The sequence below is a fragment of the Alosa pseudoharengus genome, unplaced genomic scaffold, assembly GCF_046254945.1.
Source record: "Alosa pseudoharengus isolate Yale_2024_CS ecotype anadromous, Long Island Sound unplaced genomic scaffold, YU_APseudo_1.1 YU_APseudo_1.1_scf_2, whole genome shotgun sequence".
Taxonomy (NCBI): Eukaryota; Metazoa; Chordata; class Actinopteri; order Clupeiformes; family Clupeidae; genus Alosa; species Alosa pseudoharengus.
This window is the reverse complement of record NW_027468663.1, coordinates 4,654,123-4,668,111: the sequence shown is the minus strand read 5'-3', so window position 1 is coordinate 4,668,111 and position 13,989 is coordinate 4,654,123. Positions and strand designations below refer to the sequence as shown.

Here is a 13,989-nt window from a genome sequence, read left to right as displayed (position 1 = left end):
TACACCACTTTTCAACCACTTTTGAGACCAGAGATTAAGGCCACCAGTGGGAGATAATGATTCACACACCCTGATATCAAGTCAGTTTTCTGCTCATAATATCATTTCAAAACTTGCTTGACTGCTTGATGGTAATGGATATGGTTCTTAGCAGATGTTTTTGTCCAAAGAGACATACAGTAAAAGTTTTTGCTTACATGAAAATATTAATAATAGTAATAGACTAAATAATTTGTACTAATAAAGTTAGTCATACTATGACACCACTGATCTGAAAGCTTCCTGGAAAGAAAAAAAGAATCTAAACAAAGCAAATAGCCGAATAATCTAAACAAAGCAAATGGTAAAATCATCTAAACAAAGCAAATCGCAAAGTAATCTAAACAAAGCAATTACAGTCATGTATGACGATATATAAAAACTCCCCAGTGAGGTCACAGGAGCCCACTTAATGCTTAATCATGGGGGCCCTGACTCGAAAGTCCAGCAGTCGTCTAGGTCTACGTGCTCTGCTTTGATGGCAGCGATGATGATGATGATGATGGTGATAGTGTGAGGCCTGGTCCGGCCCCGGGTCCCAGGCCCACCCAGACGCTTTGTCAGCGTGAATCAGCAGCCCTCCCTCTCGCCTGGCCGGCTGCATTTAGCCGCCGTGACGACTAACACGACTAAGAGAGAGGATTTCCTGATCCCATCCTCCGCCAGCCACCCCCTCTGAGTCAGCGAGCGGCAAGCGTAACCCAAAATGGAGCCTGCGCTACGCGCCATGCTGCGCTCCCTCCACGCTCTGACATCACGCACGCTGGCCTGCCATCTGCTCCGCGGCGAAGGTGCGACACGTGAGGCGGCGTTAGTAATGGATGACTCTAAAACCACGCTCACTGTGTGTGTGTGTGCACTACCATGAGTCATCAGATGTGTGAGGGCTTTTATATCTATATTTAAAGAATGGAGATTACTAAGTCATATTAATTGGATGCTGTCTGTTTGGATTCCTTTTGTGATAAGTTCCTGCTGTGAACTTCAGTCAGTTGAGCCGTTGTAACTAGTGGTTCTTTTTTTTATGATCTAGAAGAGGAATGCGTTGCCTCAGGGGGGAGCAGCAGGATAGACAATACACTGATCTGTGCAAACAGTCATCAACTTTAGGTTCTCTCCCTGCACTCCAGGTGGTCAGTTTGACGTCTGTGTGTCTCCCACACTTCCTGAGGCTTTCCCCCAGTTTAGCGAGCAGCTGTGCGTGAGTGTGTGTGTGTGTATACGTCTGTGTTTGTGGGTGTGTGAGAGAGTCCTGTCTGATTTTCAGATTTGTGTGGCTTAGACATTGATGAAATACGCTGTGGAGGCAAATGCATGTGCGACAGGTGGGCTCACAGCCTGACTCACTGCAGCTCTGGGTGAGGTGTGTGTGAGTGTGTGTGTATGTGTGTGTGGGGGGTAGAGACGTCCCCTCAGTCAGGTGGAAGGTGGTGCTTTGTTACATCATCAGCGTGCGTCACTGCATCAGCCAATCACTGTTACGTAAGCCTCCAGGGTCCTGGAGAGAAGCAGAAGGTCTCTTTCTTCCCCTGTTGATAACACAGGTCAAGAGGGGGAACGTAAAGGGAAAAAAACGCAGGGAGGAAAGGGAAGTGTGCGAGCGAGTGAGCGCATAAGATCCACTGTCCGGTCCCGTCCAGTTGACACACCTGCTGCGGGCCACTGTCAGAGGTTGTGGCCGGTGTCTGGCCCTCTGGTCCCTGGGAGTCTGGGCCGTTGGAAAGGGGGATTAAAAAACTGTGCTAGAGAGAAAGAGAAAGAGAGGCAGGTGGGAGGACGGGAACAGACTAATTATGAGGTGAGTCACCGGTGACATGGCGGATGAAAGCTCTCCGTCTGGAGGAAAAAGGTAGATGGAGATGAAGGGACGGAGAGGTGGGAGGGAGGGAGGGAGAGGGGTGGGGGGGTGTGGTGGTGGTGGGGGGCACGGACAGGGAAAAGCGAGAATTAGTCAGAGTCGGCAGGCGAAGGCGATGATGAAAGCGTTGCGTTCGCGGCCGCAGAGTGATGTGAGCGAGTGGAGCGCGGGATCCCGCCTCCTCACTACACACACTCTGCGGCCGCCTGAGTCAGTGCGCGAGTGCGAAGCGGCAGAGGTGGTGGAAGAGAGGGAACTCTCCTTTTGCCAAAAAACCTGCGCGCGCCCACCTCTACGCAGGAGCCAGGTTTTTCCATCCAGTCTTAAAAAAAAACTCAAAAAAACAACAACCTCAACAAGTCTACATTTGCCATGTGTGCTAAGGAATGTGTTTAGATTTCTGTGGGTACGAGGAGGAGCTTAAGGAAATTGGCTGGCAGTCGACGGTGTGGCAGCCATTTGTATGGTTTTTCCCCTCTCAGCTGAAGGGTTCAAACTGAGGGTAAACACAAAACCTTTTATCTCTGTTAGGACGGTCCCGTCCCTGTTAGAAGACCTCATTACTACTTTCATACACAAATCCTGAAAGGCCATCTCTCGGGGAGGCCCCTCGGGTCTGCAGTAAACGCAGCCTTGTCTGAGCCCTCACAGGAGGAGACAGGGTGATGGCGCAGTCATGGCTCGTGATGAGAGGAGCTGACCACTCGCCTCGGCTCTTACTCATTTCCCCAGCCTCCGAATGTGTCGGCCTGAGCGAGTAGGTAGCTCTGTCAGAACAGGACTTTGCAGTGGGCTGTGTGACAGTGTTTTCTTATGAGTGATGCATCAGACATATATATAAAAAAAATCCCTGCAGTCTCACGACATATACACACTTCCAGCCTCTGCAAAACATGTGGCAGCTAAAAATAAGAGTGTTGGGGATGATCCACGCTTGTGATGTGTTATGGCCGTGTCTTGGGAGATCAGACGAGATGTCAGACAAGTTCCTGGGGCAAGACTTGACTAAGAGCTGAGTAAAGCAGAAAGTTGTGATGTCTAGCTGTGATGGACTTTTCCGTGACTAACTTCACTTATGAGTAAAGTATGTTGCCTTAAAGGGGCATAAAACTGTTTTGAACTCAAAAGCCAAGCAGTACCAAGAAATGCATTTTAAAAACCTTTTTAATGAATTTTCATAAATATTTTGAGTATTTTGAATATTTTGAAATGGAGATATAGCATTTTGGAACCAAACTCTTCATATATATACAATATGTATTTTATAACATACTAGTTAATGGAGATCAACAAGGAATACGACAGCTAGTCTTAAGTGGCTAGATGTCCACAATGTCAGAACATCCTATTGCGTGGGAACCCAATAGTATAGGCCCAGCCAGAGGTAAGCTGAAGACTCTCATATATGAAACACTACAGAAAGTACCTGCTCTATTAGGTGCCACGACTGGAGAAGGACTAACTGAACTTAATAGCCTAGTATTCAAAGACTGGAGACAACAGACACATGAACATGTAAAATGCTCACTTATTGCATTTTGATTTTGATACCTAACACGGTTGAATATGAAGCTAAGGGAAAACGTATATGAAATGTCAAGAAAATCACCCTTATTGCTGTTATTCCCAATTCTTAATTGCTATTTTTAAAAGAAGACCGGTAATACTGAATAACAACAATAAATTGTCCACTTGCTGAACGATGGAATGCCTGCTATCACAAGGGAGTTCTTGAGTAGTATCAGATTCTGTAGCAAGTCCCACATAAACTTCTATTTTAAAAGCAGACAGTGATGATGGTTTGTAGCCCCTCAGGGAAATAAAGTCTGCATGTAGCCAGCGGGATCAGGCCCAGTTCATTTCGACACATCTGGACTGAAGCAAGCTCACACATTTGCACTGCACTTACAGACATACACATTTTTTCCAGAGGAATAGGCGTGTTCCTTCACTTGGTCCATTTTTTTCTTTGTTTGTCTCTCTCTCACAGACACACATACAGATGGACAGAAACATACAAAACTGAACATGTATTGATTGAACCCTTTAAACAACCTCATTAACACATTTTATATTTGATTGGACACACTTGTGCTAACTAGGTATTGAATGAATATCCATGCCTCATTCTATTGCTTTGAATTATACATAATAGTGGTCCAAGCTATGTAGAAAGTAGACGTGTTGCATCTGAGCCAAAATGGTTTTTGAACCACAAATCTGAATTATTACCACTAGAGGGTGCATCTTCTCTGCTCAAATCACTTCATGCTGAACCACGCTGAACCCAACAGTACACCACTGATAGCATAGGTATTTCAGACCTCAGAACTCAAGACCGGGCTGAACTTGCTTAGGTGGATCCATCTGCTGAGAATAATTAATGCTGAGAAGAATCAATTAAAACTTTGAGCTATCTTAAGCCAGATGACTTCAGACATACTGAGAATATGTTTCATTTGTTTAGTGGTGAAGACTACTTCCCTTTTTGCAGTTAACATTATGTAACCAAAAAAGAAAGGAAAAGGAAGGGAAATTGGATACAGTTAAAGAGGGGGCAAGGATCTCCTTTTTGAGATGGCTTCCATGATGTAGAAGTTCACCAGTGGCAAAGCCGCTCACCAGTTTACTGTAGGAGGAGTTGGTGACTCAGAAGAAGCCAAGAGAAAGAGTAATAGACTGGGAGGGAGAGGGAGGAATGAAGGAGGGAGGAAGGTATAATTACAGGGAGAGAGACGAGAGAAGCTCCAAACAGTGAGGAGACACTGAAAGAGAGAGACACGGAGAGAGAGAGAGAGAGAGAAAGAGAGAGTCAGAGAGCTGTGTAACCCTGCCCACTTTCCACAAAACCATTGAACTCCGGCAGAGTGAGCTGTGCTCTGTGAGGCTTCTCCAGAGCTCTGCACCTCTGCTGCTCAAACTGCTCTCTCTCAACTCAACAGCAGGATCCAACAGCAAAGGGGCACTTCTATCAGCAGCGCCGGCAATCAGCACCACCACCACCACCTCCACCAGCAGCAGCACCACGTGGGACTACCGGCACCGGTGCCAACTCCTCAAGGCTCAGCCTTCAACCTGATCTCCCAGAGAGGAAAAACCCCACAGCGCTCAGACCAGACCTGACCCATGAACCACTCCTTTCGCTGGACCAGCCGGCCACTGGGAACTGTCTTCTGATGAGCTTCGACCACTTCCGAACCATGACTTCTCAGACATAGAAATAAGGATTATCCTCTTTTTTTGAATTTCTTCTTTTTGCTCTTTCTGTGTCAGTATTCCTTCAAGAATCAATCGAACTCTTTTCGCGAAGCCGCATCGCTGCCGCTGCCCTCTACGTCAAGCACCAGTGTTGAAGGAGAGACCTAGTCGAGGTTGTCCCATCACCCCACTCATCCACTCACCCACTCCTTCCCATCCGCAGGATGTCCGCTCTCACACTGATGACTGGGATGTTGTTGCTCCTCTGCGGGATCCTCTCCTGCCGCTGCACCCCGACCCTGGGCGGGACTGAGACGGCAGAACAGGGCGTCTTGCCCCAGCAGCAGCAGCAGCACCAGTTCCACGACTCCCAGCAGGCAGCAGACGTAGCAACAGGGGCAGGAGCAGGGACCGGGGGCGGCGCCGCAGAGGACGAGGCAGGTGAGTCCACCTGTCCGTCGTGCGCGCTGGCCCAGTTGCATGCAGAGGAGCCACCGCAGCAGCAGCAGGCGGACATGGTGGAGGCGGTCAAGAGGCACATCCTTAACATGCTGCACCTGAGCGCGCGGCCCAACATCACCCGGCCCGTACCGCGCGCCGCACTCCTCAACGCCATCCGCAAGCTGCACGTGGGTCGCGTGGGCGAGGACGGCTCCGTGGAGATGGAGGAGGACGCCGCCGGCCTCGGGCACCAGCAGGGAGACGACGAGCAGCCAGCCGAGATAATCACCTTTGCCGAGCCTGGTGAGTTTGGAACTCTCTACGTGTGTGTGTGTGTGTGTGTGTGTGTGTGTCCAAGATGTAAGGGAAGTAAAGTGTTGTTACTGTGTCAGTCAAAGAGGCTTTGGGCATGTTGGCACAACAGAAACACATTGTGCAGAGACACACCTGTTGAAAAGATTAGGGAATTCTGGATAAAACCTGCACAGCTGCTTTTTGATGTGCACTTGTGGGCACACCTGAATGCTGAAATCTGATAACTAGAATGTGTCAGCAATTACATGACATTTGATTGATTTTGTTTGGGGTTTTTTGTTGCTGAAAAGGAGTAACTTTTATCTTGGTAATATATTCCGTAGAATTCTATTTGAAAATTAATCAATGGAGCCTGTGGTTGAACAGCAGTTTTAAGGCTCCATGAAAAAAACTAGATAGCCTGTAGAGAGATTTTAGCTGAAGAGAGCCTGAAGAGTTGTCAACCGCAAGGAGCACCATGTGTTCTGTAAGCGTCTGAGGCAACAGATGTTGCCGGATGTCGAATACGACTTCCCACTGCCTCTTCTGAGGAAAGATTATTAAAAACAAATATCAGGCTGCAGGCTTCTGTGTGTGTGTGTGTGAATGTTTGGGTCGAGCCGCCCTGAGAGGTGGAAAAAACAAATAAAATGTGAAATGTTTGAAAGAGCGGGACAAGGAGGGGAGAAAAAAAAGAGGCAAAGAGTGAAGGCGACAGAAAGAGACAGATCGACGCAGAGGAAGAACAGAGAGAGAGGCAGAGGGAGAGAGGGAGGGAGAGAGGAAGAGAAAGGGAGGAAGAGAAATGCCACTGTGTTTCACAGGAGAGGACAAATTCGCTACAGATGTGAACTGCGTTGCTGCCGTCACTCTGGGTAGACCGTTACCGCCTAGGAGCCTACTGTGCCCTCAATGTGATTTCCTCCTTAACGGCTGCCCTCAACACATTTTTCTGACCTGAGGAAGTATCTATGTGCCTCTACCAACATCTGACTCGTCTTAGGACACTTCAACTGCTTTGACAGCTTCACTGCATGATTTGTAGTTTTGTAGTAGTAGATTCTGAATTATAAATGTGAAAGGTACAACTCTTTGTTTGAATACCCCAATTCCTTGAATGTAATTCTGAGAGAGAAAGAGAGAGACTGAAAGAAAGAATGAATTTGAGTGAATCAGTCCTGCTTTGGAAAGACCATCCACATCTTCAACTTTGAAATCAGGGTGGTTAAGGAAAAAAAAGAACCAGATGGTCCTCATTTATTCTGCGGCTTTCGGCTCAACTCCTCAATGCTGTCACACACAACTGTACTGTATATCTAGTCTCTTACCGCCGCGGACACTCAGGACGCAGTTTGACATATGACCATTTTAGCACTTTGTGTTTCTAAACATAGCATGGCATTTGCGGATACGCACCGTGCCCACTGATTGACCACTGAAATGTCCCCCACACTGCCCATGTCTAATGAGACTGTCCGCCGTTTAATTGCATCCATCATTTTTGCTTTCCAGTGACGCATCGGGAATGCATGTGACGGCATATTGTTTTCCGCCTGTTTGCTTGCATAAATGTGCATAATGGTGAGTTGCTATAAATAGCTCTTTGAATGAACCTTAGATTAAAAAAAGGCCCCCTTAACGGCTTCTGACGAGGTTGGAGGGCGTTAACGATGATCCAAGGAGGGGTTGCTGGGTTTGAGCCCTATACAAAAACCCACAGGGTTGTTAGCCAGGCATAATTGCTCCATTCATCAAAATATGGGCCCCAGTAATTACTCTGGGCTGTGTTGGCTGAGCTGGGAATAGAGGGGCTTCCTTTGAAAGTGTCCGCGCTTACTGAAGAGAACGACAAGAAAAGACTGGGATGGAGGGAGGGAGAGAGAGAGGGGGAAAGAGAGAGAGAGAGAAAGAGAGTGAGAGAGAATGAAAGAGTCTTCCCCATTTCTCTGAATCGAAAAAAAGCCCATCATTAATGACATTCCGATGTCACTGCTGATCTTTTCCAAGTGCGATGAGGATGCTGTTTTCCCCTCTTGCTAACAGCTGTGATGCTATCGTCCTGAGCTTTGAGGCTGGAGCCCTCCACTCTTCAACTATTCAATTCATGTTGTTTGTTCATTCATGAAAAAAGAGCCAGACAGAGAGAGACATTTGTGCAACAGATCCCCCTGCACACAGTCAAATATTTCAGGTTAATAATTACACCCCATTGCTCATCCCGAGGTCTGGACCTCAGGGATCTCGTAGAGTGGTTCACATGTCTATTTGATATTGCTGTCTCATGGCACTATGGGGACTCACAGCTGCTTTGTACAGATTCTGTATAAACTGCCTTGCTTGGCAGTAAGACTGCCAGCAGACCACCTTTGTATGAGTAGAGGATGCATGTAAAATAAGGCTGGGATAGGAGTCTGGTGTAATTGTCTGTGTGGAGATGAAGGAAGAGAAGTGTCAGTGAAATCTAAAGGAATCAATTTCCAAAGTACCTGTAGGAGTTATTTAGTAGCATACATAATATACTGTAATATATGTTATTATTGTTCAGATATCTGTCATATCTCAACTCTATAGATATCCCCCTATTTCAACTGTATTTAGCATTAAACATTATAGTAACTAATTTCATCCTATCACAAGTTTTACATAATAACGACCAATTTACTTTTTCAAGCATGTCATTTGTATTTCTGCAGTGAGCCATTCAATGGCAGCAATTGAACTGTCAGAGTCTGATCTATCAAAAAAAGGCTTCTTTTCCTGCTAATATTGCGCAATAGTCTGGTTTGACGGCCTGCACAGTGCACCTTAGTGTCCAACTTTCAACGTGCTGCGTTAGACGCCTCGGTATTCCTATCCTAGACTTTGAGCAAGCATTGTTTCAACAGGAATCGAAATGACTGAATCTATTTTGCAATCGCAGACATTCCAGCTTTCTTCAACCCCCCCCCAACCCCCTCAGGCTGGTGTGCAGCCAGGTCTCCACATCCACTTTGTACGTCATCATCAGATCAGCTGAACTCATTACTGATACAAAGACATGTACAAAATGACAACCCCCAGGCACAGTGATAACCTGAGGAAAGAAACACCAAGAATAATTGGCTCTGTAAGAGCCATCAGAAGACACGCATCACGTGGGCTACGTGGCAGCTGGTATGGCTGTTGGCAGGCGACTGCCCAGGAGAGGCTGTTAAGTGTTCCCCCTCATGCTACAGGGCCACTTGAGCGGTGTGATGTAGGCAATAAGACTGGCGTGAGAGGGAGGATAAGGACGCCTATTGGAGGGGCGGAAAGGGGGAACATATCTGGGAGATCTGCCTGTTCCGCATGTTAAAGTTCACAGCTAAAGCAGAATCTCTATTAATTTACATGTCCCATAAATATATAATGCATATATATAAATGTATTCATTAATCCAGAGTAAACCAGACATACTTAAGGAGATGACTCACCATCGGCAAACAAGCCCTTATGGGTACACAGGGTCCTTGTGTAAATGAAGGCTTTGCATACAGATAGAGGCCTGTCATCCACAAATAAACCTCATTACCAGACAGGCCCACCGTCTCAACCTAAACCCGCTTTTGATCCGTGCCGTGAGTGGGCACTTGGCATAATTTATGTGCAGCCCGCTCTGTTCTGATGATGAATGTTTAGATAATGGCTCTGAGTAATATGGCCCAGCAGAAATAGCTCATTGAGAAGATGGGCAGCAGCCAGTAATGGTAATGTACAGCGTCACGGTCCATGGTCGTATATGAACTGCATGACCCTCCCCCCATGACAACCCAACCCCCCCGACGCGCTGCACTGGTTCACAGGCCTTGCATGGTTGGCCTTCCGGTGAAGTCTTTTCCGAGCTTCTCAGCGGTGTTGTCAGCTGAGCAAGTCTCGCCACGGCTCGTTCCCATCACAGAAAAGTGGACGGCTGCTGAGAAAACGGAGAACCCTTGAGTCAAAACACAGTTATACAGTTATGACACTCGATCCACTCAGCTCTATTTGACAACTTAATCCAGGCTGGATGGAAAATGTGGACAGTGTAACCAGAACTTTAACAGGGTCCTTCCTGTCAGCGGCCTTAAAACTCACCTCAGGTTATTTCAAACTGTACCCAGGGCCCGACTAGCATAGTGCACTGTGATTTACAGCAGACACTCTCTGAGTCCTGCAGGGAGCTGTGAATAATGATTGAACATTGTCGTGTACATCATGAAAGCTATTTACAATTCAAAACATGGCTGAATAAGGCTTTAGGACAGACTGCTTCAGTTTCACGCCCTCCCATTATCCTGTGATACAAGATACGGCTGGGTCAAAGGCAACATAACGGTTTCCCTGTAAACTCTTAACTCTTGTTCCTGTTGCAGGCCCTTTTCCCCAGCCAAATTGAACGACAATAAACAGCCGACACAATAAAAGAAAAATGGGTGTTGACATCGCTGCCAGTAACCTGGCATGTATCGAGACAATGTGATACCTCAGAACAGAAACACTGCTAAACAAAGTGAATATTAAAAGAATTTTTTGGGGGGGGGAGTCAGGATCTGGACTCTGCAAACAGGAGACCAATAAATCAGCGGTGGTTACTGAATCTGGGATGGCTTATGCCATACAGTCATGTGCAAATTATTGGTAAGGCCCTTGTCATAACATGACAGGCTTTATATACACAGTGGAGTTCCATGATTTTAGCACCAGGAAATGTTTTTATGGAGGGAAGGCTAGGTGTTGACGAAGAATTGCAGATGGTGAAAGACGACTGTGAAATGTATTAACTCCAGACAGGGAGATAAGTGCTTTCTGGGCCGTTCTGCTATACACCGCATTACTGGTTCCCTGCGGATCTGATTGTATTCAGCTGCTTCTCATATAGGAAGCTTGCCATTCTGTTTTTAAGCACACTTCTTAGAACAATGAGCTCCAATATAATATTGACGTCATGATAAAAAAAAATGTTTTATTGTCATTTACTATGTAAATTATATGATATATGAATTTGGAACTGTAAAATCTCTTGGCCATTGTTCTATTCCTTTGACCTGATGACCTGATGACAGCGTTTACGACAACTCATCCATCATGTCCCTCTTATGGTTGCAGGAGACAGCCCTGACGTGGTGCAGTTCGACATTTCCAAGGAGGCCACCTCGCAGTCTGTGGTGGAGCAGGCCAACATGTGGCTGTTCCTGAAGCTGGCTAAGGGCACCCGGGGCAAAGGCAAAGTCAACGTCCAGCTCCGGCAGCAGCTGCCCGGCGCGGACGGGGAGCTCCACGAGGAGCTGGTGTCCGAGAAGGCTGTGGACACACGACGCAGTGGTTGGCACACGCTCCCCGTGCCACGCAGCGTCCAGGCCCTGTTGGAGGGCGACAACAGCGTCATGCGCCTGCGGGTGTCCTGCCCGCTGTGCGCTGACGCCGGGGCCACCCCGATCCTGGCAACGGCGGCGGGAGATAGGGCACGTGAGCAGTCCCACCGGCCCTTCCTCATGGTGGTGCTGCGGCCCGGCGAAGAGCACCCGCACCGGCGCAGCAAGCGCGGACTGGAGTGTGATGGCAAGATCCGCGTGTGCTGCAAGAAGCAGTTCTACGTCAACTTCAAGGACATCGGCTGGAGTGACTGGATCATCGCACCACCCGGTTACCACGCCAACTACTGCGAGGGTGACTGCCCCAGCAATGTGGCCAGCATCACGGGCTCCTCACTGTCCTTCCACTCCACGGTCATCAACCACTACCGCATACGCGGCTACAGCCCCTTCACAAACATCAAGTCCTGCTGTGTGCCCACACGCCTGCGGGCCATGTCCATGCTCTACTACAATGAGGAGCAGAAGGTCATCAAGAAGGACATCCAGAACATGATCGTAGAGGAGTGTGGATGCTCGTAAAGGTGTGCGTAAAAATGACACCGCATAAACTCGATTCTGTAAGAGACAGTTTATCCATGTTTGTCCAGATGCACAGGGAGAGTGGACACGCCATGCTGACATTTGACCGTACACATGCAACTATTCTGTTGAACTTTGGTCAACTGAATTTGATTTTTGTCTTTGGATTATTCCAATGGGAACTCTTTGACGGAGTGATCTCTGTGGCACTTTCAGATTAAGGAAAATAAGAGAAATATATAATATATTTTTGTTATGAAAAGGGGAGCAAGAATGAGAGGGAATATGTGCATGGCCAAGGCAGAGGTGTCATTCTTGTCATTTTGCACTGCAATAAAAAAGACTGCTGGCACGAATGACCTTTGAACTAAACTGAACTATGCAACTTGTCAAGTATTATTATGTGTTCATTTCTGTGTTTTGTGTATTTTGGGGTGGGTGGGGTTGGGCGAGTTGTTGTTTTTCAACAAAAATGAGAAAGACTGTGTCTTTTCTTTTTAAATGTTTTTTGAGAGATACTTGAAAGAAAGTTTGACCAGCTACTGGAACCAAACTATTATTATTATTATTATTATTATTATTATTATTATTATTATTATTATTATTATAAATTTTATGGTCCTCTTAACAGTGAATGACTGAATGTTGATGAAAAATGGTGAAAATTTGCACTATGCCAACATTCTACCCACTACTATCACAGAGAGGAACAACATTCCATGAGACACATGAAAAATTGAAATCAACAATATCAAATTGAGTATTGAACAAACATTATGCACCAAAGATTTCCAGGACCAATCGTTCACCAGATTCCTGACAAGGTTTCGCCAGAGAGATTCTTCATAAAAAAAGGCCAGATAAACAATACCCAGAGATAGTCACATATTTAAAAAATGCTGGTCAAAACAAAAAAGAAAGAAAAAAAAACATATGAGACATAAAAGTAAACTTGATGACGTGACCCCTGGTGTAAAATGCTTTTGTTCTGCTTTCTGCATTCAAACTTGTTTTTCACTGCCAATGTCCTAATATAAACTGAGTTAGTCTTCATAACACAAGCTGATCTGTAAATCAGATATGTTTTGCAAAAACAAAATGACAAATAGTGACAAAACTATGAGCTGATGTTAAATGTGGTTGTAATTCTTTGGTTCTTATTCATAAGCAAAGGACACTGAAGGACATATCTGGAGAAATACATGTATTTTGTATGTATAGGGATATTGAGTGATATGTTGCTTTGTTGTATAAATCAAAAAGTGTGTGTTATCATGTTTTATATCTAATTTATTTTGCAGCAATTTTTGCTTCATCATTAAAGCTAAAGAGTTGTAAATACATCTTGAGTTTGAGTTTGTTCTTTGCTTTCTTCACACACAACATTAATGTTAAAAAGGATAAGACAAAATGTGAGGGCCATACTTTCAATGGTGTGAGACTAAATAACCAGTCTTGGTCTGTGTTGGCGTTTAACTGTAGGAATTCTCTGTGTGGTTTTTAGAGGAGGAAGTAGACCAGATGTGGAGGCAGTGATGTGTCTCCTCTGTCATATGCTGTGTGTGCACTCTGTGGCTGTTTCTGAGATACATTTGACAGCTAATGTTGTTCCCTGGAGAAGACTTACGAGGTGAGATGAAAAATTTCCCTTTTGTACTTCATAACACAAACACAGCGATTTCACTGCAGCATGCTAACCTTCACTCTCATATCGCTTAAGGACAATCAGCCTTGCTTATACCACAGCGCCTCAGATAGGTCTGGAAAACAGATGTCTTGCAACCCTTAATTTACCCTCCTGATAGCATAGAAATGCCGATGGTAAAAGCCAGACAGCTGACCAGTGAAGACTTGTTTCTCCAACTGAAAGCTTTACCCATAAACAACGCATGGTGAGAACTGTATAAAACTTTTGTAATGCATATTAGTATGGTAATGATAGTCATAGTAGTATGGCTACCTTGTTGTATAGCCTTTCCTCCTCAGAAATCCAGGGTAGCCTACTGTGTAATAGGTTTGCAAGCTGTGAGTGTACAGGAGGATACAGGGGTATAAAGGCACAGCTGTGCATTGGTGTTCCCTGCTTCCTGGACACAAAGGAAAAAGATTATGATAATTCTCATAAAAAAAGCATTAGGCAGACAAGTCAGAATACATTATATAGCATTAGTAGCCAAGCTGAATACCAGGCAAGAAAATTAGCAAGATGACCCCTTGGAAATGCTGACAGTCAAGCGCTAATTGTTTGAGCAGTTGCAATGTTCTGAG

The 13,989-nt window shown here is 45.8% G+C and overlaps 1 protein-coding gene across 2 annotated transcripts; it reads left to right on the top strand.

The window, feature by feature from the left end:
• Positions 1-4,720: 4,720 nt before the first annotated feature.
• Positions 4,721-12,098, top strand: LOC143134976 (inhibin beta A chain-like). 2 transcript variants are annotated; one of them, XM_076295705.1, is made up of 3 exons: positions 4,721-5,424; positions 5,533-5,839; positions 10,934-12,098. In XM_076295705.1, the coding sequence occupies exons 1-3, from the start codon at positions 5,320-5,322 to the stop codon at positions 11,719-11,721; spliced, it is 1,200 nt and encodes a 399-aa protein (XP_076151820.1). In that variant the 5' UTR covers positions 4,721-5,319; the 3' UTR covers positions 11,722-12,098. The 2 variants fall into 2 exon arrangements, with proteins under 2 accessions (XP_076151820.1, XP_076151819.1); XM_076295704.1 differs by lacking the exon at positions 4,721-5,424 and having other exon boundaries at positions 5,559-5,839.
• Positions 12,099-13,989: the final 1,891 nt, after the last annotated feature.

What these genes read in the sequence shown, in the direction of transcription:
- LOC143134976 (XM_076295705.1), top strand. Translation starts at nt 5,320, where the DNA reads ATGTCCGCTCTCACACTGATGACTGGGATGTTGTTGCTCCTCTGCGGG. An exon ending in CTGAGACGGCAGAACAGGGC is followed by an intron (nt 5,425 to 5,532) that starts GTCTTGCCCCAG and finishes GCAGAGGACGAG; the next exon opens with GCAGGTGAGTCCACCTGTCC. An exon ending in AATCACCTTTGCCGAGCCTG is followed by an intron (nt 5,840 to 10,933) that starts GTGAGTTTGGAA and finishes TTATGGTTGCAG; the next exon opens with GAGACAGCCCTGACGTGGTG.